Source organism: Adiantum capillus-veneris, chromosome 15 (genome assembly GCF_014529385.1).
Source record: "Adiantum capillus-veneris isolate H3 chromosome 15, ASM1452938v2, whole genome shotgun sequence".
Taxonomy (NCBI): Eukaryota; Viridiplantae; Streptophyta; class Polypodiopsida; order Polypodiales; family Pteridaceae; genus Adiantum; species Adiantum capillus-veneris.
In genome coordinates, this window is record NC_140945.1 from 109,328,499 (window position 1) to 109,355,703 (window position 27,205).

At 45.9% G+C, this 27,205-nt stretch overlaps 2 protein-coding genes across 4 annotated transcripts in view; both read left to right on the plus strand.

The window, feature by feature from the left end:
- Positions 1-27,205, plus strand: part of LOC147441253 (ARM repeat superfamily protein) — a 167,340-nt gene that overhangs the window by 127,971 nt on the left and 12,164 nt on the right. For all 3 annotated transcript variants that reach the window (XM_086482940.1, XM_086482941.1, XM_086482942.1), the window contains 2 exons: positions 4,222-4,295; positions 4,377-4,477. In XM_086482940.1, coding sequence (XP_086339066.1) covers positions 4,222-4,295; positions 4,377-4,477 — 175 coding nt within the window. The remainder of the gene's footprint in view (positions 1-4,221; positions 4,296-4,376; positions 4,478-27,205) is intronic.
- On the plus strand, positions 21,520-22,305 carry LOC147441254 (uncharacterized). Its single transcript, XM_086483818.1, has one exon. It carries the CDS (start codon positions 21,520-21,522, stop codon positions 22,303-22,305), a length of 786 nt encoding a protein of 261 aa, XP_086339944.1.

A 27,205-nucleotide genomic window follows, 5' to 3' on the forward strand; every position in this document is an offset into this window, starting at 1 on the left:
GTCCACAAAGCTGCAATATATCCGTCTACCATGTGCTCGACCCTCCTCGATGATAGCTATGAGTGTAAAGACATGATCCAGTGTGGAGAAACCCCTCATGAAACCAGCCTGCCCAGGTGCCCGTAAGCCCATAACCTCTGCCCAACTGCTCAGCCTATGCTCAAGGATGGATGCATACAACCGTGCCAATGTGTGTCCTACCATAATAGTACGGTAATTCCCCGGCACTGTGGGGTCTCTTGTCTTGAAGATAGGTACAATAGTAGATAATCTCCAAGACTCAGGAAATCCCTCACACATGACACGGTTGAATAACCGTGCAAGCATCTCTGCCAACAATTCCCAAGCATGTATAATGTGCTTTGCTACCGAACCCTCGTGATCCTGTGCCCGTCTGGTCTTCATCCTGTCAATGGCCTCCTTTACCATCTCAGTGGTAAAGAAGGTGCTCGTATCCAGACATGGCTGTGGTGGATCTGGTAGTGGTGGCTGTCCGGGTACAGTGTATAAAGATGCTACATACTGCCCCCATATCTCTGTAGAAGTAATCACTGGTGGGGGAGACTGCTCATGGAATAGACGCCAAGCCTCTCTTGAATCTCTACTAAGGAAGAGCTGATATAAATCTTGCTCCATCTGGACCAAGAAAGCTCGCTTCTTCCATCGCACTAGAGAGAGAGAGAGAAATGAAATGTTATATTAACGTCTTCAAAAGGCCATAGTGACCTATGAGACCAGAAAGTTACAAGGTGGTGGATCTGATACAAAGTCAGAGTAACAAAATAACAACAGTACAAAACAAAGATATATACTATGGGATCCTAGACTGGTCGATGTGAACTAAGCAAAAAAGGGGCGGCTTGCTGGGATAGCTGAATCACAGGAGATCTAGCATCGGTCGTTGGCAGATCTCATCAATCTCCTCCATGGTCAGTAGTCTGACCGGGCGTCATGCATGCCTGGCCAGAGTGCTCCGAATCTTCTGACGTAGCCTCCGTCGATGTTGTGTGGTCCTCCGCAGTCGTGGGCACCTGGATTTCCCCAGTTCAATCGCTCGGTCGATCAGTGTGCCTCTGGTGTGAGACGAGGGGGATCTCTGTTGTGGGAGTGGCTCTTGCGGCTGTCCCATGTCTGCTCTGAAGAAGTCTGGGATCCGTCTTTGAGATTGGCTAGCCTCGCCACTCATCAGGCTATCTCTGTGTCTGCGTAGCTCGAGCAAGAACAGACCCAGGCATCTTTGATCCTCGTATCCCATGACTCTTGAGAGTGGTCCAAAACCCTCTCTGAACAAGCAATGGAAGCGGCCTCGTATCTCGTAGTAGACGGGGCAGCAGCATGTATAATGCAGCTCTGTCTTAGGCTCCATGTCACACAAGAGGCATGTCCTGGCCTCTGCTGGTACTCCGCTGTATCTCCCAGTCTCAATCCGCAGCTGGTGAGAAGATGTGCGTAACTGGCCAATAGCACATCGTATCCCATGGGACAAGTGGGTGTCCATGTATTTGGGTCTCGTCACAAAACCATCCTCCGTAAGCTGGAGAAGGTGGTCTCTGTAGAAAGCCATCTTCGTGCCCAATTCCGAGAGAGAGAGAGAGAGAGAGAGAGAGAGAGAGAGAGAGAGAGAGAGAGGGAGCAGTGAGAAGATCGACATAGTACTGTGGATCAGAAGATGGGCCGGTCCCCCCCCCGGTAATAGTATCTTTGAGAAGTCTATACAAGCACTTGAACCGAACGTATTACCACGTTCATTCTAGAATAAGACTCGATGGTTCCTGGTAGCCTCAACTTCTTTTTCCTAGGGCAAAACCCTATTCGAAGGAACTCCTGTTCCTTATGCTGAATCCTCGAGAACCAGCAATGTAGACATAGGCTTCCTCGCGGGGAAGCATCTGCTTTCCCGAAAAGCAACTTGCTTTCTCAGAAAGTAGCTTTGTTTTTCCTCAAAGTTTCCTCTGAACCCATCTTCATTCAAGTGCTTGCTCATCCTTGTGCACAATTCTAACACAGCTCGGAATTTCTTCCCGACTATGGAATATTCCCATTCCGATGCCCTTGTCACCCACCCTGTGACGCATCAGGAATACCCTCACCTAGTCCTTTCCTACCGAACTTACGGTATAATCTCCTTTGTGATGCTCTGTCACCCATCCTATGATGCATCAGAGATGTCCATTCTTGGATGGTCGAATACTCTTTCCCGATGCTCTTTGTCACCCATCCGATGTGACGCATCAGAAGTACTCGTTGTTGGTGGCCTTACAAATATTCCCGTATACAATGTTCCCGTCATTACTCTGAATGACGCACTAGGAATACGTGTACTCGGATGTCTGCAGTGAAGAAAACCCTCTCACTTAAAATTCCAATAATTCGTTTATAATTATTTTTATGTCAAATAAAGCCAATTTAGCAACAAAAGTCTACATGATACCTTGACCGTCCTCGTTCCTACCTAGAGTTGCTTTCCATATGACCTCAAAGTGCACAAGGACCACCTATTGCAACTTTCTTCTTGTTCTCTAAGAGGTATTATGACCAACCATCAGCTGCATGTGACTCAGAAATGTTGTATCTACAAGATCATTTTAGCTGGCTACACTTGCTTTGGCTGTGAAGTCTACCACTCCTTTCTTTTGGTATATAGTGATAGTGACGAAGGCTTCTTGATTTGACAACCATGAGATTTTATTGGATCGTATAGAGGGTATATTAGATGCTTTATTTGCATTTTTAGTCAAACTTTGAGATTGATGTGTCCAAGCCTCAAGGAAGATCACTTCTTTTGGATGATCACACACTAGGGTTTGCAGTTGCTTGCTTGCTAGGTGTAACAATCTTGGACACTCCAAGCAAGAAGTCAATAGCAACACACTCGAGAAACTGGAACAACAGATTTTAAAATAGATAAGAGAGAGAAGAGAAGGGTCGACACGAAGCGGAACTAACACGAAGCGGTGGAGTTCCGCGTCCAGATGCACTAGCCCCAAAGTTTGGCGCTCCTTTCGGTGCTTCTTTCTTTATTTCTTCACAAAGGTACAATAGCCGGGCCTCTGCTTTGCTTCCACTGAACCTGGAATGCAAGAGAGAGAGAGCCCTAGGTACATATTTCAATGCCCCTGGTCTTGAAAGGAGTTCTCATGAAAAGCTTCACATTCCCAAAAGCTGCCAAGCCAAAAGCTGGTGCCAACATCAGGTTCTGTGTTTTAGAGGTGTCTGTACAGTGCCATGTCAGCATCTTCCATTATTTACGGGGCAGTCCGTACAACGATGCCGTGTCATCTGCTTCTGTAATTTCCAGGCAGGGCCATACAATGTCCACGGGAATAGTCTTTTAGGGTTTTGTTCCTCCTTACTCGGCCAGAGTCCTTAAGTTGGTAGGGTTAGCGTTTTAAAAACCCTAATGCCCTATCTTGCCTTGCCATATCACCTCACTTGTGACATTAAGTTAATTGAAATTTTGTGTGAGACTCATAGTCTTTGGTCATGCGATTTTTCTAGTCGGGTCTGTAGAGGTATGTGAGAGTTTAAGACTCAGGCTACATTGGTTCAGGTATTTTTTGTTTGATGCTTCCTGGTCTTAAGAAGATTGTTTTCTATGAGGCAGATTGAGTGGATACAAGCTGAATTAATCGGACGTTGCTTCTGCACCACAGGATGTTCTTTAGATGTGTTCTTAAATGCTACATCCCTAGACATAGTAGATAGCCGGTGATTAGTCTGAACTTTCTCACCTGGCCACTGTGAACTGGCACTTAGCTGTCCCTTAGGTGTGTTTCTAGGCATCATAGATGGGCGACTGCTAACATGGCTGAACAGTGTGAGCAATCCCTGGGTATCTAGCACTTACAATGACACTCGTACTAGGCAATGATCCGTTTGATACAGCCTACTTCAATCACACATGCATGTACCACCTTTTTTGTACCCTTTTCTACTTGCTGGCAAATGTGAGTCTCTGTTCTTGAGCAATAAATGCTCGGTGTGAAATTTGTAAGTCAGGAATGCGGGTTGAGTTTATTCTTGAAGTTTCTTTAACTTTATCAAATTATGTTCTGGTACTCATTTTACTCATCCCAAGATAGTTGCTTCGATCACATCAATTAAAACATCTAAACTCGTGGAAGAGTAGCTAGGAGTAATTATTCTTATGTATGAATGTTTTGGCATGTTTAATACTGCTCAAAATTTCATTGACTTTGGGAGTCCTTTATATGAATGCAGATAGCTTTGACTTCGGATGGTGCAAATTTTGTGGTTAATGGAGGCCTTCTACAGCGGCTGATATCTACTATGGGGTAACAAAATTCTCAGTCATTGACTGCCATCACATATATTCCATTTCCCTGCAAATTCAAGCTTTGAGTCATTATATGCAGAAGCACAGAAGTAGATCCATTGGTGCGCTCACAATCTATGATGGTTGCTGCACGGTTGATATCACCCGAGGGCTCTGGGATTTCAGTGGTTCCAAAGTTGGGTATGCGTTGTGCTTTCCACTTGTAATCCGTAACTTCATAGACTTCTGTTATTCTTCCATTTATTATCATCATCACATGTGGGCTTTAAGCGCAGTCTGAACTGCATACGCTTTTGCTTGTTCTTTAAATAGACAGATGAAAGATTCTTGTATTGCGAGAAGTCTTATGGTTTGCCTCATAAAGTGACCTTGCTTCCTCTTAAGTTTCATCTCTACCTAATCCTGCCTATAGTTGTTATGGGGGACCTGATGATCTTGTGGATATTGATTTCTACTTCTCACTGATGCTCGTAAGGATATAGAAACCATGTCTTTTTTTGACATAGTAAGAAGTTAACATGTTGATCCAGAGTCGAATTCAACTGGAGCAAACCGCATGTTAAAAGCTGAACTCATGTATTTTTGTTCTTCAATTGTTGACCCTCCCCCCCCTTCGGAAAAAGATTCTTCCATCAGTTAATAAAACTGCCGAATGGGCTACAATCTGCCCCTGATAGAGAGGGCTACATCAGCATGTGGGGATATGTACAATAAGGCTAAATCAGGAGATGGGAGGAGGAAAAAGCCACATTGGTGGACGGTACTGTCATCTAGGGGCACCATGAACCATGGTGAAGAACGGCCTTGGGCGCCAAAGTCCCAAGAAGACCTCACGAGCCTCCCGCATGTGGTTGTAGCTGCCCTGGAGTCTCTCAAGCTGGCCCCTAAGTGTGTTAATCAGCTCTAGCCAAATGTCACGGACAGCCTCTGCCAGTGGGCAGCTGGAGCCTCGAAGATGCGGAAGCAGCGGGCTCACCTTATGAAACACAGTGTCAGGCTGCAGATGAACTCCAACACCACTCTCTATCTCTGCCCCACTTCTAAGGGACTAGCTCTGTGACTGGGTGGAGTGTGGGCCGGCCCTCCTGTATCACAGTCGTCCTGTTGACTGAAGGCATCTCGAAACGTAGTGCTGGGCCCGAGAGTGTGGACCAAGCTGCAACACCCCAAGTGTATTGGTTGGCTGTAGAAAGTGCAGGCACCAGCCTACGAATCCGAAGCCACACCTGCTGCACCATGGGGAAATCCCATAGGCAATGCCGATGTGTCTCAAGTGGCTGGTCACAAGCTGCACATACTGCCGAGAGGCCGTTGTGCACCAACTTTCTATTGCAGTAGCTCAATGTGCAACTAGTCATTGGAACATGGTGACTCGCCTTGGCTGCTTGCTATCCCTACAAGCTTGCTCCCAAAAACTTGCCAAGAACTTCAACGTAAGACCCTTCTCCTACCAGTGAGGCTCTGCAACAGGACGAGCCTCTCTTCTTGCTGCGAGTATGTGGCAACCCAGCCGATCTGTGTATACTGGAAGATAGGGCTTCCTGGGCGATGGGCTGGAGTAAAGGGATCCCACCAAAAACACTCCCTCTGTTCCCACTGCACTCGCACCAAGGGGCGGCTTTCCCAAGCCGAGAGACGCTAGTGTCCTGACGGGTCAAGTTTGATGACACACGTCCTCCCACTGATGCCCACAACTTTGATCCTTTGAAAGCAACACTCGGTCACCTCTGGTGTCTCGGCGGTGACTCTGTGGAGTTGGCCCTCCCTCTACACCATGAAGAAACCGCAGGAACTTGTGACTGAGAAAGCCGTGAAGGAAATGAGGACCTCCAGTTGCTTGAAGGCCCCCATCAAGCAGGGAGCTGCCGGCTGCAGAGGGGTGTGTCACTTTGCAAATATAGCCTCTATAATATCCTAACACATGCTCTGTGCCCCCCTCATGTCGTGCAGCTAAATGTCCTTGATCTTCTTAGAGTTCTATAAACTCTAGCCAGTCTCCAAAAGTACGGGCTGGACCCTCTTTCATGTGGCCCCAAGAGACAAGAGGCGTGCTACCAACCATGTGGCCTCGTTGTGTGCTGACCATAGGGTTCCAAACAAGTGGCTTCCTCACGGCTCCTCTATGCATGTGGGTTGATTCTGTTCAAGGCCACCTTGCAGCAGTTGCTCCCAGGATCTAAGCAGGCTCACAGCAAAGCGATCCTCCCATCTCTTGCTCATGCCTACCTTGTGCATCTTTGAGAAGATCCAATGGGTGGAGGGCATCCATGGGCCACCCATCTGTGAGACCCAGGCCCCAATCGTGTGTAGCAACAACTCCTAGGGCTCCTTCCTTGGAAGAAGTCCTCTGACCACAAGCTCCCCAAGGAGGGCTGTACTCTACCGTGCTGGGTCGATGATTTCCAACCCTCCCTGAGAGCGAGGTAAAGTAATGAATTGCTAAGAGACCTTGGCCTGAGCCAATTATGTGTCTCATCCTGACCACAAGAAGTTCCTGATTAGATGCTCCAGTTGGCCGATGCAGAAGCTCAAGAAAATCCAGCAAACCACATAGTAGCGAACAACACCTGGCTGGCCCCACCACAACCCTGCTAGCAAGAGAGAGCCGTGCTGAGCTCCAACGAAGCAATTTCCTCCTGATGGAAAGGAGGAGCGGAGCAATTTGCTGCTCTGGTGACAAACACAAACTAGCTTGGCAGCTTAAGTAGCATACTGGTGTTACGGGAAGAATCCACTTAATGCCCTCTCCCGGCGACCAATCGGGCAAGGGAACACTACCAACTCAGAAACCCACTGTCTTCTGCCAGTTGATCAATGCTTCCGATGCACAACAAAAGACCTCAAAAGAGATTGCTCACACTGAAACCGGCCCGTAGACTCACTAAAGGGCAGTAGACTTTGGTTTTCACCTTCACCTGATTTTTACTTTGATTAACTTTACTTGTACTTCACAACACAGAGGAACGTCACGAATAAACTTGAGACTGGAATTTAACACTTGAAACAAACCACGGCTTGGTAGCTAGAGTGCTCCCGTGTAGATAGTCTCACCGTGTTGGCCCCAAAGGTTGGCGTCTGTTTCGGTATTTCTTTATTCCCATCAACTTTGGAGAAAACCTGTAAACTCCTATGTGCTGTCCCACTTTTATTGGGCTGAAAATGGCCTACTCTAGCCCAATTTTGGCAGCGTAGCAACCATAGAAAGCTTCACAATCAAAATCCCCATGAAATAGGTGACTTTCCCTGTGCATTAGAGCACTTCCTTAAACTGAAATGCAACATAACACCTGTATGACGATTCCCTAGCTTCCTTGAAGCTCCTGCGACTGTTGGGCAACTAAAACGGCCAAAACCCTAAACCTGCAAAAATACACAGCAGGCTGTAATTCTTTGTTTTGGGCTCCATTTCTCATGCCGATCGCATCTGTAGCAAGCCCTGTAGTTCCCTAAACACATGCTACTCACTTGATAGCCACATGCTACTCACATGACCCTTACCATTTCCACATGTGGTGCATATTCATCAAATCATTGATTGCACTTCTCCACATTGAGCCTATAAATGGCCAATATCCAAAGCTTGTAAACCACTCTCCAATTCTAATCAATGAAGCAAGTTCGTTTTCATTGTGTTGAGTACACTATCTCTAATCTACCGATTCCTGATTGTTATGAATCTCTTATTATGATGAATGGCTCGTTGGCCTATCCACCATAGGTATTACATGTGGTATTTGAGCTTGCAAGTAATTAACATCTTCTAATTACATTAGGTAGATCCCTATGCTAAATTTAGTGCTCTCTCTCTCTCTCTCTCTCTCTCTCTCTCTCGCTCGCTCGAGGAGATCAGATAGGGGTAGACAATCCCAGAGGGAGATCACTGATTTCTTTCGTGTGGAGACGCGCCAGTCAGAGGAGCAAGATCCAAGGCAGCCTCCAGGACCTACCTGCACTAGAGGTATACTGATTGATAGGGCCATGGAGCTTGGGAGATCTAGACGCCCGCGATTGCGAGGATCATCTCTGCATCGACGGAGGATTCATCAGAGGATCAAGATCATTCTAGCACGAGATGGGAGACGCCCAGCCAGAGTGCTTACTATGGAGGACATTGATGAGATTCGCCAGCGGCCGATGCTGGACATCTTGGGACCTTGATGTGCAGATGCTCCCTCACCCTCAGTTTCTTCATGTGCATGAGTTTGTATCATTGGATTATTGTACTGGCTAGAGAGTCTCTAGTCAATGCCCCCCCCCCCCCCCCCCCCAAGCTTGTCACTACAACTTTGAGTCTAGTTTTTCTTTCATAGTTTTTTCATCTTTTCAGTTCTACAAACAGTGTATCAGATACACCATTTTGTAACCGTGATGGTTTCATAGGTCATTTTGGCCTCTTGTAGACATAAATATATCATTTCATTTCTCTCTCTCTCTCTCTCTCTCTCTCTCTCTCTCAAGCACTAAATTGATTCATAATTCATTCGGAATAGGAATAGGCTAATTGAGCTCAAGCCTGATTTCTCTCTCCTTGGATTTGGTAAGTCTACTTGGCCACCTCCTTAACCAAGTGATGAGAACTAATTAGGATCGAGTATTAGAACGTGTGCATTTTTTCTTTTTTTCTTTTTTTCTTTTTTTCTTATTTGATTGTATATGCTTTGTCGCTTGCTCTTTCCGCTTTTTCGAGCCAAATCACCTTACTTGAAAGTGTTACTTGGAAATTGCTATGCATATGTGTGCGTAAAGTTTCTTGCAAGCCTTAAACCGCACCGATTTATGTCGCATTTGGCCCAAGCATTAAACAAGGATTTCTTGATTAATTTTCATATGTTTTACGCTTGATTTCTTCGCTAATCTCTGCTCATTTGTCTTGATTGAGTGTGTGTGCGCGCCTGCTCCCTTGAGTGAGTGTGTGTACCCTCTTGAATGTGTTTTGGTGTGTGGCCTAGAGGCCAAAAGGCTTTTACAATATACTTTTGGTAAAGCTGCCAGTGGGAACTATTTTTGTAATGAGAAACAAAGAACCCTTCTGCCCATTTTGGAAGCTTCTGCCAATTTCCAAGCCGTCCACTCGCTGTGGCTGCTTTACCCAAAACACCATCTACTTGTGCTGACGTCAGCCCATCACCAGCTGCCTAGTCATCGACTGCTTGAATGCACCTGCTTGTGTGGGCCGTGTTGTCGCCCCTACACAGCCCGACTAGTCATCACTAGAAGAAGCCATGTAGGCGCAAATGCTCGTCACCATCAACCAGCTTGTCACTAACCAATCACGCCTTAAATTTCTTCAAGCTTAAATCCCTCGGCTCCTTAGGAGTGCTCCTACCTTACTTTGCAAGTCGTTGATCACCTGTTGTCACCTGCTCCATCATCATCGTCTTGAACTGTTAGATCCATGCGTCATCTGTCGACTGTGAAACTCCATGGCAAATTGATAATATCTTCTTTTGCCTTCTTGTAGCTTATTTTCAGTAAGTAGTGTTCCCACTTGATGTTCTTAAGTGCTCTTACATTGTAACACAAGCCCAAGCTCCCACAAATTTCAAACAGCTAGCGCCATTTTCCCATGGCCATAATCCTCTTGGCCAATCTCAAAATCCTAAGGTTTTCTCTCTTATGGAACTACTTATTGACACCAAGGGCCTGCTTCCGAGGTATCAAAAGGGCAAGAGAACATTTGAAGTAGTAGAGCAATTCCATCTTTCAAGGCATTCAAGTATGAGCTTTCACACATTCAAACATTCAAGTATTTCATGCACTCAAAGAAAAAGACACTCAAGCAAATCAAGCATTTAAGATCCAAGCATTCAAGGCAAACTATTAAAACTTATAAGTTTTGGATATGCATACAATGTATGTAACAATCTGAGCCATCAAAGATCCCGCATTGCACACTTAGGAACTTGTTTGCAATTTTTTACACAAGAGTTAAGACACTACCTGTCCTAAAGACATGGTAAGACCCTCCTATATTGCTTTTTGTGCTTTCATGATGTATATGCACCTAACACAGATCAAACCATGTGCACACACATGTGCACCATCATGAGAATCCTTAAGATTTTCAAAGCAAAGAAATCAATGCACTGGAGATGAGGCCCTAACAAAGTTCCCAAAAGAAAACGATGAGTGCATTTATAAGTGTTTAGATACTCCCCCAAGCCATTTAGTTTGGAGGTAAGACCTACACTATTTTTCTTGCATCAGATTTCATCTTTATGAGCCCTATGAAGTTACCCATGGTAACCCATATTAGACCCCCTAATTAAAATCCATGCTCTATCGTATAAGTTTCAGCTTATGGGGGAGTTTGTCGAGGTGAGCCTCTAGTCACATTTTCCTATGGAACCTATAAGCCTCACACATGCTACTCACTTGATATTCACATGCTACTTGTGGTAGCTCACATGACCCTTTCCATTTCAACTTAAGGTGCATATTCATCAAATCATTGATTGCACTGCTCCAAAGCTTATAAACCACAGTCCAACTCTAATCAATCAATCAAGTTCATTTTCATTGTATTGAGTACACTATCTCTTTATCTACTCATTTCTAATTGTTATGAATCTCTTATTATGATGAATGCCTCGTTGGTCTATCTACCATAGACATTACAAGGATTTTTTTTTTTGGGGGGGGGGGGAGCAAGCAGCAACGAGCTCCTATTGAGAGATGTGTGTTCTTCAATTGTTACCCCCCCCCTCTCTCTCTCTCTCTCTCATGCTGGACATCTTGGGACCCTGATGTGCAGATGCTCCCTCACCCTCAGTTTCTTCATGTGCATGAGTTTGTATCATTGGATTATTGTACTGGCTAGAGAGTCTCTAGTCAACCCCCCCCCCCCCCCCCCCCCCCCCCCCCCAAGCTTGTCACTACAGCTTTTAGTCTAGTTTTTCTTTTATAGTTTTTTCATCTTTTCAGTTCTACAGACAGTGTATCAGATACACCATTTTGTAACCGTGATGGTCTCATAGGTCATTTTGGCCTTTTGTAGACGTAAATATATCATTTCATTTCTCGCTCTCTCTCTCTCTCTCTCTCTCTCTCTCTCTCTCTCTCTCTCTCTCAGCTCACCCTTTGTCTTCCCTTTGTATCAGCTTTCACCCCACCCCTACCCACTATTTTCTTTTCAGTTCTTTGTACTTTTTGTACCCATCGATTTCCTGAAGCAGCCGGTTTCACATGCTTTCCACACAGACATGGGGCCAGTACAGTGGATTATGTTATGACACAACCGAGCTTTGTCCCCTGCATTCAGGATTTCACAGTGGGAGCCAGGCCATTGGGCATAGCAGTAGATCATGCTCTCTTGACACTGTCCGTTAAATTTCAGTATAGTACAACCCGAACATCAGGAGGCAGGTCACACACCCGCTACACATTTACACCAGAGACTGATTTCATTTATTCAAAGGAGATCTGGGACCGTCTATTGGAAGGCACAGCTGGCACAAATGGTACAGGCCTCTCAGTGGAGGAGTGCACCACTCTACTGACTGAGACATTGCACGGGGCTGCATCGGTGGCATACCCACACACTCAGCCGGGTAAGAGACGACATTCTGGGAGCATGCCCCAGAATAGTTGGTATGACGAGGAGAACAGAGAGATGAGAGACCAGCTTCAGAGGGATCTTCTTTTAGGAGTCATCACTTATAGACAGTCTCGGATTGCTTTCCGACGCCTTGTGCGACGGAAGAAGCGAGCTTACCTAGCTCAGATGGAGCGAGACTTATATCAGATGTTCTTGAGTAGGGAATCAAGAGAGGCATGGCGACTCTTCCATGAGCACTCCCCTCCCCTAGTGATTACTTCACCTGATGTGTGGGGCCAATATGCGACATCATTACATACGGTTCCTGGACAGGAACCCCTTCTAGACCCTACCAAGCCTTGCCCAGCTACGAGCACTTTCTTTACATCTGTAGATGGTACAAAGGGCCATTGACAAGATGAGGACCGGGAAGGCATATGATCATGATGGTCTAGTAGCGGAGCACTTTATACATGCCAGGGATATGTTGATGGAGGTTCTCGCAGTGTTGTTCAATCGTGCTATGTGTGAGGGGTTACCTGAGACTTGGAGGTTGTCCAATATTGTGCCCGTCCTCAAGGCTGGTGACCCTACAGAGCCTTGGAACTACCGCACTATTATGGTTGGACACACATTGGCACGGTTGTATGCATTTATTCTGGAGCAACACTTGAGTAATTGGGCAGAGGGCGAGGGTGTGCGAGCAAAGGGTCAGGTCGGCTTCAGGAGGGGTTTCTCCACTCTTGATCATATTCTGACACTCAGGGCCATCATTGAGGAGGGCAGAGCACATGGGAGACGGATCTATTGTAGCTTTGTGGATTTTCGCAAAGCATTTGACATGGTACCAAGAACTCGATTGATGCGCAGACTACAGGAGATGGGGGTGCCCATAGAGGCGATTTGGGGGATTATGGCTTTGTACAGATCAGCGATGGGACATGTACGCACTTCGGAAGGGGTATCTGATTTAGTTCACTCTACTATTGGAGTGAAACAGGGCTGCCCATTATCTCCTACTCTATTTGGTATGTATGTTGATAAGGTGTCTGATTACATTGACAGAGAGGGTGACAGGGGTGCCTAGCTAGCAGGGACGTGGATCCCATTGTTGCTATATGCTGATGATATTGTGCCGATATCTGACTCACCAGAAGGTATGCAATGACATTTGAATGCACTACTCAGTTTTGCAGAGGATAGTGGATTGTGTGTAAACCTAGGTAAAACCAAGGTTATGGTGTTTAACACCACACCGCAATGGGTCAGGAGATCAGTACCTACTTTCAAATATGGTCAGGAGATTGTGGAGTATACAGATGCATACACTTACCTAGGGGTAGTCTTTACTAGGCCGAGATTTTCTTTGAGAAGAGCGACAGAGACTAGACTAACTAGAGCTCTGGGAGGATGTATTCGCAGGTTCAGTTCCAAGAACCTAGGACAAAGTTATGGCTCTTTGATACTTTGGTTGCCTCTATTATGTTATGTGGGGTGCAGGTTTGGGGACCTTCTGTAGGCCAGGATGGTTAGAGGCGTATGGAGAAGCCCCTAGTATCTATGATCTCTCGATTGATTAGAGCCAAGGCTTCCGTACCGCATGATATCATTTGAGCAGAATTAGTTGCCCCCCCTATGGAGATTGAGGCGCTTACCAGATTAGTCTCCTTTGTACACAGTCTCTGGGATACTACTAGAGACAGATATGCCAGGGTGGCTCTTGAGTCTTCCAGACAATTAGCTCTTAATGGGGATACATCATGCTGGTATGCACAGATGGTAGCATGGTTTCAAACACAGGGTTTCACCATGGACAGATTGCGTCCTTTTCAATACTCTCTACAGGCACCCTTGAGGTCTCTGACGCGGGTAGAGATTAATAGACTCATTCGTCAGGATCTCATCCAGCCGGACACGAGGAGGACATGGATAGAGCCAATACAGGAGTGGGCACAAAGATGACTTTCTATAGAGAGCATCTTCTCCACCTCACGGGGGATGGGTTTGTGATTCGACCTAGCTATATGGACACGCATCTTTCTCATGGTTTGCGTTGTGCCATTGGCCAGATACGCACGTCCTCACATCAGCTCGAGATTGAGACTGGCAGATTCAGAGGGACACAAGCAGATAGCAAGATATGCCGCTTATGCCATCTAGAGCCAGAGACAAAGGTACATTACATACGTCATTCCACAGTGTGCTATGAGATACGAGGCCGTTTTCATTGTCTATTCAGAGCAGGTTTTGGGCCTCTATCTAGGGTCATGAGTTATGAGGATCAGAGATGTCTTGGGCTATATCTACTTGAGTTACACAGACATAGAGAAGCTTTACTGAGGAGAGCTGAAGAGACAACCCAGAGACAGATCACAGATTTCTTTACACTAGATATTGTACACCTAGAAGAACAGACAGAGGAGCAGCCAACAGTGGAGAGGTCTACCCGAACTACTGGCATTCTCATAGACCGAGCATTCGAGCTAGGGAGATCTAGAAGACCCTGATGGAGAAGAGGTACTACACAGTTTCTAAGGAGGCTACAGCAAAGGATTCGAGCCATACTTTTTCGTCGTCCAGAGTGCAGATGAAGATGGATCTCTTCTTCCCTCCCATATTGTCTACACATTGTATTGCTTAGTTCACATTTCACGCCTTTCACCTCACACACCTATCAGCTTAGTTTAGGATTTCGTAGTATTTATATTTTGTTATCCTAGTTTAATTTATTTTGTTATTCTGACTTTGTATCAGTTACATCGCATTGTAACTTTCTGGTCTCATAGGTCACTTTGGCCTTTTGAAGACGTTAATATAACATTTCATTTCAATTCATCTCTCTCTCTCTCTCTCTCTCTCTCTCTCTCTCTCTCTCTCTCTCTCTCTCTCTCTCTCTCTCTCTCTCTCTCTCTCTCTCTCTCTCTCTCTCTAGTTGCCTCCCCACTGGTGGTTGAGGCGCTTATTAGATCTGTTTCCTTCATACACCGCATGTGGGAACTTCCCAGAGACAGATATGCACGCCTTGCACTTGAGTCCTCTCGACAGTTAGCCGTGCAGGGAGATACAGCATGCTAGTATGGGGAGATGACGTCATGGTTTCAGGCGCATGGGTTCAACATAGACAGATTGCCTCCTATCCTGTACTCAGTTGATGCGCCCTCTGTGACTCTTACACAATCCGAGATCACCAGGCTCATTCGCCAGGACTTGACTCAGCTAGACACCAAGAGGACATGGATACAGCCAGTACAGGAGCTAGGCACGAAGATGGCTTTCTACAGAGAGCATCTCCTCCAACTTACGGAGGATGGTTTTGTGACGAGGCCCTGAGACATGGACACTCACCTGTCTCATGGGATACGATGTGCTATTGGCCAGATACGCACATCTTCACACCAACTGCGGATCGAGACTGGGAGATACAGCGGAATACCAGCAGAGGCCAGGACATGCCCCTTGTGTGACATCGAGCCTGAGACAGAGTTGCACTACACATGCCACTGCCCCGTCTACTACGAGATACGAGGCCGCTTCCATTGCTTGTTCAGAGAAGGCTTTGGACCATTCTCTAGAGTCATGCGGTATGAGGATCAGAGACGCCTGGGTTTGTTTTTGCTCGAGCTACACAGACACAGAGAGAGCTTGATGAGAGGAAAGACTAGCCAATCTCAGAGACAGATCACAAACTTCTTTAGAGCTGCCACTGGACACCCGGAGGAGTTACTACCATAGTAGAGCTCGTCTCTTTACACCAGAGGCATACTGATCGACCGAGCGACCGAGCTGGGGAGATCCAGACGCCCACGACTGCGGAGGACTACACAACATCGACAGAGGCTGCAGTAGAGGATCCGGGTCACTTTGGCTCGACATGCACGACGCCCGGTCAGACTACTGACCATGGAGGAGATTGATGAGATCCGCCAGCGACTGATGTTGGATCAGACTACTGACCATGGAGGAGATTGACGCCCGGTCAGACTACTGACCATGGAGGAGATTGATGAGATCCGCCAGCGACCGATGCTGGATCTCCTGTGATCTAGTTATCCCAGCTAGCTGTTTTAGCGGCTTAGTCCACACTCAGCAGTCTAGGATTCCATAGTATTTTATTTTGTCCTTTTGTCATTTTGTCATCTTGTTACTCTGACTTTGTATCAGATCCACCACATTGTAACTTTCTGGTCTCATAGGTCACTTTGGCCTTCTGAAGACGTTAATATAACATTTCATTTCATTTCATTTCTCTCTCTCTCTCCTTCTCTAGTGTGTGTGTGTGTGTGTGTTGTGTGTGTGTGTGTGTGTGCGCTAATAAAAAGAGGAAAATGGTATCACCTAGTGTGGTAGATTGGTTATGCCATTTCCCTCTTGAATAACAGGTCTTGAGTTCAACTCCTCGTCGGCTGGATCTTTAAGGTGTCTTGGGATAGTTCCCTATGACATTAAAACTCTCTTCTTCTTCTTCTTCTTCCCTCCACCAAACATTGTAAACTTTTGGTCTCCTAGGTCATTTTGACCTTTTGAAGACGTAAATATGTTATTTCATTTCTCTCTCTTTGGGGCTAAAAGTGATTGTATACTGTGTGCAAAAAGAATTCTTGAGATTTTGAAATACCTATCACCCAAAGGATGTACAATATCCGTAGTACACAGTGAGGGCTATATATACATCAAGGTGGCCTACATGAAGAATGCAAATTAAACTATGGAGGTGCATATTTCCATGTGATGTGACCATGGTTCAGATTGAAAGAACTGAAGATCTTACCATGTCCGAAGAAAAGAGTATTTATGCCTCTCTGCTCCCGGGGAGGAGCCCATTGAAGTGTCCCACTGGGTGCGAAGAGTATGTAGTAGCTCAATCCAAATAGTTGTCAAAGTGGTGGATGTAAGGGATGAGTGTGAGCTCAAAATGTGAGCACAACGATCCTTCCGCATGGTCCAGAGAGTGATGTTGCAGATCTTAAAAAAATTCCATCCTCCGGGAGGTGTCCAATTGATGACCTGTATGTGGAATTATCGGTAGAGTGCTCAATCTATATCCCAATGAAGCATAGCTACCCGGAACGCGGAACAGGAACGGCGACGGGATCCCCGCGTAACGGGGGAACGGCTAGGGGTTTGGAACGGGAACGGGAGGTTAAAAAACACCCAAATAGTGCATTTTTTAGCTCCTTGTGTTTAAATACAAGGAGTATTAGAGTGCTTTGACTCTAATACTCACAAAAAACTCGTTTTGAAGACAACCTTGCTATGACTAGATGAAGATGAGAGAGAGAGAGAGAGAGAGAGAGAGAGAGAGAGGGAGAGGGAGAGATTTGAGAGAGTGGGAGGGAGAGGAAGAGAGCTTGAAGGCTTGAAGCCTTGAGCCTTGAGAGAGTGAGTCTTGAGAGTGTGAGAGGGAGAGAGCTTGACCCTTGAGGATTAGCTTGTGGAGAGAAAGGGGGAGGGGGGTGCATTTTATGAGTCCTTGAAGCCTTGCACACTTCAAAAAGAAGCCCAAACATTTACTTCAATTTTTCCAATTTTTGCCAAATTTGTTTGTAGCCGTTGGCCGTTCCAGGGGCATTCCGGAACGTTCCGGAACGGCCATTCCGGTTTGCACTGGCCACCTGGAACGTCAGACGTTCCGGGACGTTTCGGAACGTTCGGGAAGGGAATTGCCCCCCGGAACGCCGGAACGGGGGCTAGGGGGCGTTCCTCGGTAACTCTGCAATGAAGTAAGCATGAAGACCGGAACTGTTGGACAACCCTGAAAAAAGGTGCGAGACTCTTGAAATTCCGAACGGCATGAAACTATCCCTCACGTCACAAACTGATCGTGATTGCCCTCTGTGATCAGCAACTGATCGACAAACAATAAATTGCTCTCCACAATGGCTGAGCATATGGACAAACCTAGAAACAGTGCCTCAAAGACTCTGGCTGCAAAGTACATCTCGGGCAAGTCAGATCATGACTAGTAGTTGCAACCCAAGTGCCAACAGGCAATCTTGCATGCACAATCATCCACATGAAGTAGCTTATTATATGGCTGATCTTGAGGGTCCAAATGCATGACCAAATTTGTCTATGCATGTCTTACTGTGTGTGTGCCTAAGGTAGATTCTATCCATTCCATACATTTGTATCCATCTATATCTCTCTTCCAATAAGGTAAGAGGATATACTCCTTCATGCTTTTCAAGCATGTCAATGGCCATTCATACTTCCCCTCTTAGGGATAGAAGTATGTCTAATCAATCATGGTTCGATAGACACAGGAACACATGTTCAATTATGTAATCTATCAATCAGAAAGACACCATGTGTAATCTTTCATAAAGTTCTTTGCTTCATAGGTTTCTAAGGCTGATGATAGATGTCTTCACCATGCAACCGAGATACATGGATACACATCTCTCACATGGTTTCGAAAGTACCATTGGCTAGATATGCACCTCATCACATCAGCTAGAGATAGAGGTTGGAATATTGAGAGGTGGTACACCTCAAGAGAAGTGGATACTTCAAATATGTTAGCAAGAACCTGAGGCAGAGGAGCATTTCATATGCCGTTGGGGGACGATTTTAGTCTCTCTTTAAAGACTACTTTCTCAGATCATGGACTACACGGATCAGAGATGCTTGGGGCTCCACTCTATAGAGATACGCCGGTTTAGAGAGAGACTCCTGAGCAGAAAGTCGACACACAAAGCACCAGCCCAGAGAGAGCTTAGGGATTTCTTCATCAGCACCACTCCGCATGGTGCTGAGCGGAAGTAGCATATACCCTCTTGACAAGGTATATTGCTTGATCGATCAGTGCAGCTTGTTCCTTTGAGATGCCTAAGGCCTCGGAGATCTATGCATAGATGGCGTGCAAACATGCGAGACCGGTTGAGACCTCCCGGTTGCACCATGGAGGAGATTGATGCTATGCTGCAGCAGCCTATGCGAGAGTTCATGGGATGAGCCTGATTGATGTACATATTACAAGGGATGAGAGTGCCCAATGAGTGGATTTGGCTCTATATAGATCAATGGTGGGACATGTACGCACTCCAGAGGGGATATCTCATTTACTTTACTCCACTATTGGAGTGAAACAAGGTTTTCCATTGTCTCCTACACTATTTGGTATTTATATAGATGAGGTTTCTAATTACATTGACAAAAGGGTGACAAGGTGCTTACTTGGCAAGGACATGGATTTTATTGTTGTTATATGCTGATGATATTGTGTTGATCTCTGACTCACCGGACGGTATCTAGCAACATTTGGATGCATTGCATAGCTTTGTGGAGGATAGTGGATTGTCTGTAAACCTTGGTAAAACCAAGGTTATGGTGTTTAACACCACACCGCAGTGGATCAGGAGATCAGCACCTACATTCACTTATGGTCAGGAGGCTGTTGAGTGCACGGATGCATACACCTATCTTGGGGTCCTGGGGAAGTCTTTACTGGGCCAAGGTTTTCTTTGAAAAGAGCAGCAGAGACTAGACTGACCAGAGCGTATGCAGCCTTGGGAGGATTGGAGAGGATTTGTTTGCAGGTTCTGTTCTTCCAGGAACCCCGATCAAAGCTGTGGCTTTTTGATACCTTGGTAGCTTCAGCTATCCTCTGTGGGGTTTAGGTTTGGGGACCCTGTGTGGGTTAGGGTGGGTGGAGAGGTATGGAGAGGCCCTTGGTATCTATGATCTCTCGGCTGATTAGAGCCAAGGTCTCCGTGGCACACAAGATCATTAGAGCGGAGTTAGCGCCCCCCCTATGGAGATAGAGGCGCTTACCAAATCAGTCTCCTTTATGCACAGCTTATGAGATACTACGAAATACAAATATGCCAGATTGCCCCTTTAATCCTCGAGATAGTTAGCTTTAAAGGGGGACACATCATGCTAGTATGCATAGATGTCATCATGGTTCTAGGTACATGGCTTCAGCATGGACATCTTGCCTCCCTTCCAATACTCCCTTGATGCACCACCGTTGTCTCTTACACGGTGGAGATTACTAGACTCATTCGCCAAGACCTGACCCAGCTTGACACCAAAAGGACATGGATAGAGCCGACATAGGAGTTGGGCACGAAGATGGATTCCTATAGAGAACATCTTCTCCAACTCATAGGGGATGGATATGTGAATCGACCCAGCTATATGGATACACATCTATCTCATGGGTTACGGTGTGCCATCGGTCAGATACAGACATCTTCCCAACAAGTGGAGATTGAGACTGCTAAATTCAAAGGGATACTGGTAGGTAGCAGGATATGCCGCCTATGCCATACAAAGCCAAAGATGGAGATGCATTATATATGTCAATACATAGTGTATTACGAGATACGGGGTCGCTTTCACTGCCTATTCAGAGAGGGCTTTTGACCCTTCAAATCTTGACAACCTCAAAGAAATTATATTGGTAGTGGCAACTTAGCGACAATCGACACCCATAGCAAGTCCACCCAAGTATCAATGGGTTCCAAAGAAAACACAAACCAAACCCAACTAGTATACTGATGACTTGGCAATGGAGACCAAAACAACCAACTCAACACCCAACGTAGATGTCTTCACCAACCACAACAACTAAGTACAAGCGGGTACCTAAGCCTCCAACGACAACTGAAATCATGTCATAGGTACTTCAAAAACCCACAATGAAAGCACAAGCACAATGAAAGCACGACACCTTCAAATAATTTTGTTTGGAGAATGTAGTATAGATGAAGCCTCTACAACAAACACCACCAAACAAACAGTTCAGTATCCACATCTTGTTGCATCTACTTGAGTTACACAGACACAGAGATAGTTTACTAAGGAGATGTGGAGAGAGACACTCCTAGAGACAGAATACCGACTTCTTCACACCCAAAACTGGACAGATAGAGGTGCATCCACCACTGCAAAGCTCAGCTCATATTCAGACCCACGGGACTCTCATTGACCAAGCTTTGGAGCTAGGGAGATGGAGACGCTCACGAGTGAGGAGAGGAGCTTTGCTGCATCGACGGAGACTACAACTGAGGATTGGAGCCATACTATCTCGACATTTGGAGTACAAATGAGGATGGATTCATCACCAAATATATCGCCGTCTTGTATTTGGCACCCATGGTATCGGTGGTCACACATATCCCACACAATTCCAGCTAATAGCACTTCTGATTCATTTTAGTATCTCTTTTTATGTACCCAGACATGGTATCAGATTCACTAGTTTGTAATGGATTTGTCTCATAGGTCATTTGACCGTTTGAAGACGTTATCTCTCTCTCTCTCTCTCTCTCTCTCTCTCTCTCTCTCTCTCTCTCTCTCTCTCTCTCTCTCTCTAGCCATGCCTACCCGCCACCTTCCTCGCCAGCGCCACCCCACCGCGCAGCCCCTACACCCCCTGTAGCTGCCCACGCGCCACCCCTGTGGCTGCCTACGAGCTGCTGCTGCTCTCACCCGTTGCTGCTGTTTCATCCCCTGCACACGCTACTGCTGCGGCTGCTGCTGCACCCGCTGTGGGTTCCTTGCTGCGATTGCACAGTGCCAAGAGTGTAGCACCTGCCGCTGTCTCACTGCACCAGGCCCGCTGTCTCACTGCTGCATGTAGCCACTGCCGCATGTTTCCCCACCTATGCAATCAACGCACATTAATCAAAGGGTATCCAGAAGCGGTCGAATAGTGAGCTCATCGCCTTTTAAATCAATGCCGAAGGACACGCCCCCCAAGGATTCAAGGGACACGACGATCACATGTACTACACAGGACATTTGGGGACTGCTATTGTCTATCCAAGAACAGGTACGACAACAGAATGAGGTTATTTCTCGCCAAAATGAAGACCTCAAGAACCTGACACTACGCAACCAAGAGTTGGATCATACCATTGCACTGCAAGCTCTGAAGCTTCAACAACAAGAAGATACCCTGAAAACACTGCAAACTCAAGTGCTGGAACAAGGCAGTCACATAACACAGGTCACCAATAATGTAACCGATGCACCGGAGGGGTCTCCTCCATCTTGGGCACAAATAGTGAAACAAGAGAGGACAATGGGACACAAGACAAGAGAGATGTATACGTATGAGAGTATGTATACGCATGAGGATTCTACCGAATACAAGGAAAGGGAGAAAAGATCCCAAAACATTGTGATACGAGGCATGCCAGAACGTGAGGGGGAAACAGTCATGTCATTGAACGTAGACGTTACCACCCTGTTAGCAGAAAAGCTTGATATGCAAGATGCAGGGGTATATGGGGCACATAGAGTGGGTCAGAAGAAGACTGATGCTCATAGGGCAGTTGTATGCACAATGTTGGATGCTCGCAAAAGGGCCATAATTTTGGAAATTGCACACTTCTACTTGAAAGGCACTCAGTACTATGTAAGTGAAGATAGAACACCGACACAACAGGCAGCAAGAAGGAAAGCATATGAGGAACGTCTCAAGGAGAAAAAACCAGCATCACCGCCTAAAAATGCATAGGGGCACGCGACCCATGGGATCACGACCATACAGGTAACAAGCTGGAATTGTAGAGGTTTCCCATGGCATAAGGGAGAATGGCTGGTGGATATTCTACCACAAGCTGACATACTCTTCCTATTGGAAACATGGGAACAAAACACATGCAAGCTGCCGGACATTAGTGGATATATCAAGCACTCCGTATGGTGGAATGGTACCAAAATGCGAGGACAAGGAGGTGTAGCTATAATGTATAAGGAAGAGCTTCAAAAGATGGTTGAGGTATGCAAGATCGATGACCACAAGCGCTATATATGGGTTAAGGTTTGCTCATCAAAAGGATTGATCTTTGTTGCAGGATGCTATATCCCGCATCGAGAGTCACCTTTTTATGACACAAACCAGCTATCCAAAAATGACCCCTTTGCTGACCTATGTACAGACATTGCAATATATGCACAAGAGGGAGCAGTTGTCCTTCTTGGGGATTTGAATGCCCGGATTGGAAACACACAGGTACAATTGACAGACCATTCAATGCATCCTGCGGATAAGAATGGGGAACTTATACTTGGTTCTATGTGGGATAGATGTTCAAGTGATAACATCATGAATGCACAGGGGTCAGCCATGATAAGTATGATGAACTCAATGCAGCTTGTAGCCATGAATGGTGCGGATAAGTTCGTACACTTTGGATCATACACTTGCTACACGGAAAATCATGGGAGGAGTACAAATGATTATGCCTTGGTGAGATACGATGCATTGGAATTGGTCCATAGTTTTGAAGTGGGTAGCAGGCTACCAACCTCCGACCATACCCCAATTCATATATGCCTACACATGCCCAGTATGCCTATTGTCAACACAATGAATACACCAAATTGGTCATACAAAATGCTACTCATGAAGAAAGAGGACTATGCTAGTCTCTTAGATAGCTTACTGTTTAACCGGAACATGCCTTGTGACATTGAAGAGACGTGGAAGATCTTCCGACATGCAATGGAGGAAGTGGCAAAAATTACTATGGGCAAGTATCAAAATGGTAAACAGACCAGGAAGGGTTTACCTCATAATCCTTGGTTTGATGCAGAATGCAAGGAGGCCAAACGCAAGATGAGAGGCTTAGCACAACACTCAACTGAATGGGAATGGGCTTCTAGAGAATACAATACACTCAAGAGGAAAAAGAGACGCATGTATGAACTCTCAAAAGAACAACAAGACCTCAGCAGGTTCAAGAAAGAGCCAAAGAAGGCTTGGCGTAACATAAAGGGGAAGAAAGGGGATGTGATGGGAGATTTCAACCTAAATGAAATGTATGCTTATGTACAAACTTTGTATGCCCCGTTGGGGACTCAAGAGGCGATATACACGGGGGCTCATGCCGAACATCCAAAGCCCATCACCTTCCAGGCAGTCATTAAAGGTCTCAAAAGCCTGGCGAATGGGAAAGCAGCTGACACATTACATCTTACCTCTGAAATGCTGAAATGGTCAGGTATTGAGGCTAAGAAATGGATACACCATATGATGAATCAAGCAATCAACCAATCAACTAATACTTACCCCAAGATTGACAAGAAAATTGGGTGAAAGCGCTCTTTAAAGGAGGTGACCGCAATTTGCTCACTAATTATCGCACCATCATGGTGAGCTCATGTATGGCAAAACTATTTGGAAGCATTATTGAGAAAGATCTTAGCACATGGGCTGAAAATAACGGGAAACGTGCCATTGGACAAGCAGGATTTAGAGCCCGCCATAGCACGATAGACCACGTTATCACACTCAGGGTCTTGATGGATGAAACCAGGCTAAAAGGCAAAACCCTGTATTGTTGTTTTGTGGACTTCACGAAAGCGTTTGACACAGTACCCCGTCAAGGGCTATGGTCACGTATGGAAACTCTGGGAGTTCCTATGCATCTCAGGGCAGCAGTGGGACGTCTCTACCAAGTGGTCAGATGTAAACTCAAGACAAACACAGGTTTCTCACAAGAGTTCAGGAGCACTATGGGAGTTAAACAAGGATGCCCTTTGTCACCTACGCTTTTTGGACTATGCATAGATGAGCTTGATGATTTCATTAACAAGGCTATGGGAGAGGGGGGAGATCACCCTAGCATTGGTACTTTCATGCTTCTGCTCCTCATATATGCCGACGATGTGGTTCTCTTTGCCTACAAGGCACTCCTTCTACAGAAACTTTTGGATGCAGTACATGCATTTTGCAATGCAACGGGCTTGTCAGTCAATGTAGCCAAAACAAAGGTTATGTCACTCCACACATGTAGAAATGAGAATCAGCCCATCATCACGTATGACGGGCAAGCACTCCAAGCGGTTGAGAGGTTCAAGTACTTGGGCATCTATGTACCTTCAAACCATGCATGGGGAAGTTGCGCGCAAAACAGAATTGATGCAGGACAAGCGAAATACTATGAATTTGAGAACATGTGCAAGCAAAGTGTCACAAGGCGATGGGAAATCAAGTCTCTAGGATTTGATGTATGCGTGGTCCAAACAATACTTTACGGTGTAGAGGTAAGGGGGGGGGGAGTATCCCTGCTAGCACTTGGAATGACATTGAAAAGATACAGAAAAAATTCCTATGTAGACACATGGGGATCAAAACTACCACCCCATACTCAGTGATGCTTTTGGAGACAGGAAAGAGACCCTTGGAAATGCAAGCCTTACAGAGGGTACACAGATACCTCCTGAAAGTTAAGATGATGCCGGAGAGCCGTCTACCCCACATGGCATGGCAAGCCGGATGTAAACCGCAAAAGAATTACAAGAGTAAATTTCTCACATCCAGTCTCGTAGAAGACATACGGAAATGGTTCTCTAGATGGAATGTGGGAGACCATGTGGACATGCACAGAGAGGAAGGCACTGAACATGAGCATGGGCTGAATTTTGAGAGAAGCATACTTGAAGCCCTACACACTAGATGGAGTACAGCAGTACACAGGTCCAAATTTGAATACTACGGCAAACACATCAATACACGATATTGGGAGACCTACAAGACTGGGGACACCCAGATGCATATCAAGACACCTATGTCCCACCGGGCAAGACGGGCCATTACTTTGATGCGGACGCGATCACATGCTCAAGATTGAAACGGGAGGGTGGCTGAATATTAAGGAAAATAGAAGGACATGCACACAATGCAATTTAAACAAAGTGGAAAGCGAGGCCCATGTCACCATCGAGTGCCTAGCATACGCACACATCCGTGCTGATTTCCCATTGCTATTGCAAGGAGATGTCACCTTTGAGGAGCTTCTCTCTCAGACATACCCCTCCCCAGTAGCTTTAGGCATCTACTTTGCCAAAGTATTGGATCATCACACAACACTAACACACAAGAAAGCTACTAGCCCACTACCCCCTCTACACACATGAGGGGAGCCTCTTGTAGATTTTTTTTTTTTTGTGGTCCCATGGGTCATTTTGGCCCCCCGAGGACGTAAATACATCATCATCATCATCTCCCCCCCCCCCCCCCCCCCCTTGCAATAAAAGTGGGGCTTTTGACCCTCTGCATTACATAAAATTGACCATAGGTCTATATACGAGAAATATGGAGAAAACCTTGAAAGATATACAATGAGATCGTGGGGAACAATTCCAAATCAAACCAAAGGATACATAGATACTCTATGTGAAATGTAGCTATTTGGATTGTGATCAAGTTTACATGGATCTGCCCAAATCTCTGTTCACCTCAGTCCAATGTTGTGTATCTAACTGATATAAAGCATCCTCTGTAAAAACCTCCTGAAGCAGCTCACAAAAGCCACGGGACTGTGAAACCCCTAGGATGTGCCTCCAAAATCGCATCCACTAACATTTCCTGATGATGCACCCCAAAAAAGGATGCAGACCTACGACACAACCATACTGTAAGAGAGGCAGGAGGGACCCACTTGTCATCCACCTCAAAAGGCAAGGGAAGGTACCAAGAAGCACATCTCTCTAACCAAACCAACTTGCCCAAGGCCTCACTAAACTCACTCTCAAAAACATTGCAAACTACCCGATATCCATAAAGTAGTTGGCATCAACCATTGTCTGCTTTTGTATGGTATCATAGGTAGCCTTCTTCGCCCAAAAAGAGCCCTCATGTAAAACCTACTCTCTCAATCTAATCATGGGAGTGCTCTTTGGACCAAGGAGAATGTGACGTGTTTTTGATAATTGCAGGAAAAACATGTTGACACATAGTGACCCACTCCTCAAAGTGACATCTGGAGATCTCCATGGACGGAGCGCAAAGAACTTTGTAGGCAAGATCTCTGATAACATATCTGATAGTGATGCAAAAATGGTTATTTAGTCAAAATCCTCTTCAAACTGAGAAGACTCACTTTCCTTCTCCCCCTCAATAGTGCCTAGTGTAAGAGGTACCTTCGACTAAATCTCCAAGAGATCCAAAGTCAACTGAACTGGCCTATCTTGGGGCAGCTCAAGCTGCTCCTGGACTGCCATCGACTGCTAACATCATGCTCTATCCCTCTCTCTAGCCATTTTGGGACCTCCTCTCAATCTTGATCTAGTGTCCTCTCCTCGGGAGGTCTTTTTGGGGGCTGCTTTGCCTCTACCAACCTCTGTTTCAATACCCTTCTGTAAACAAGGAGTGGGTGAGGCTGTACTTCTCCACCTATCTGTCTATGTCTTTGACTCTATGTTTGATATATGTGGTGCTGTTGTTGAGTACTCTGCTACTACTGACTTTGACCCCTCTGATCTCCATCATGCTTTTTCTTAGGGCACTGTTGCTATGCAAAACTCTGTTGATTTGTTGTGGCTGAGGGGTGTCCTCCTGCGACCACTCCGTCTTTGTTGTCGCCCTCTAGGGCAATCCTTCTCTAGATGCCCCATCTTATGACTTCTAA

What these genes read in the sequence shown, in the direction of transcription:
- LOC147441254 (XM_086483818.1), top strand. Translation starts at nt 21,520, where the DNA reads ATGCCGAAGGACACGCCCCCCAAGGATTCAAGGGACACGACGATCACA.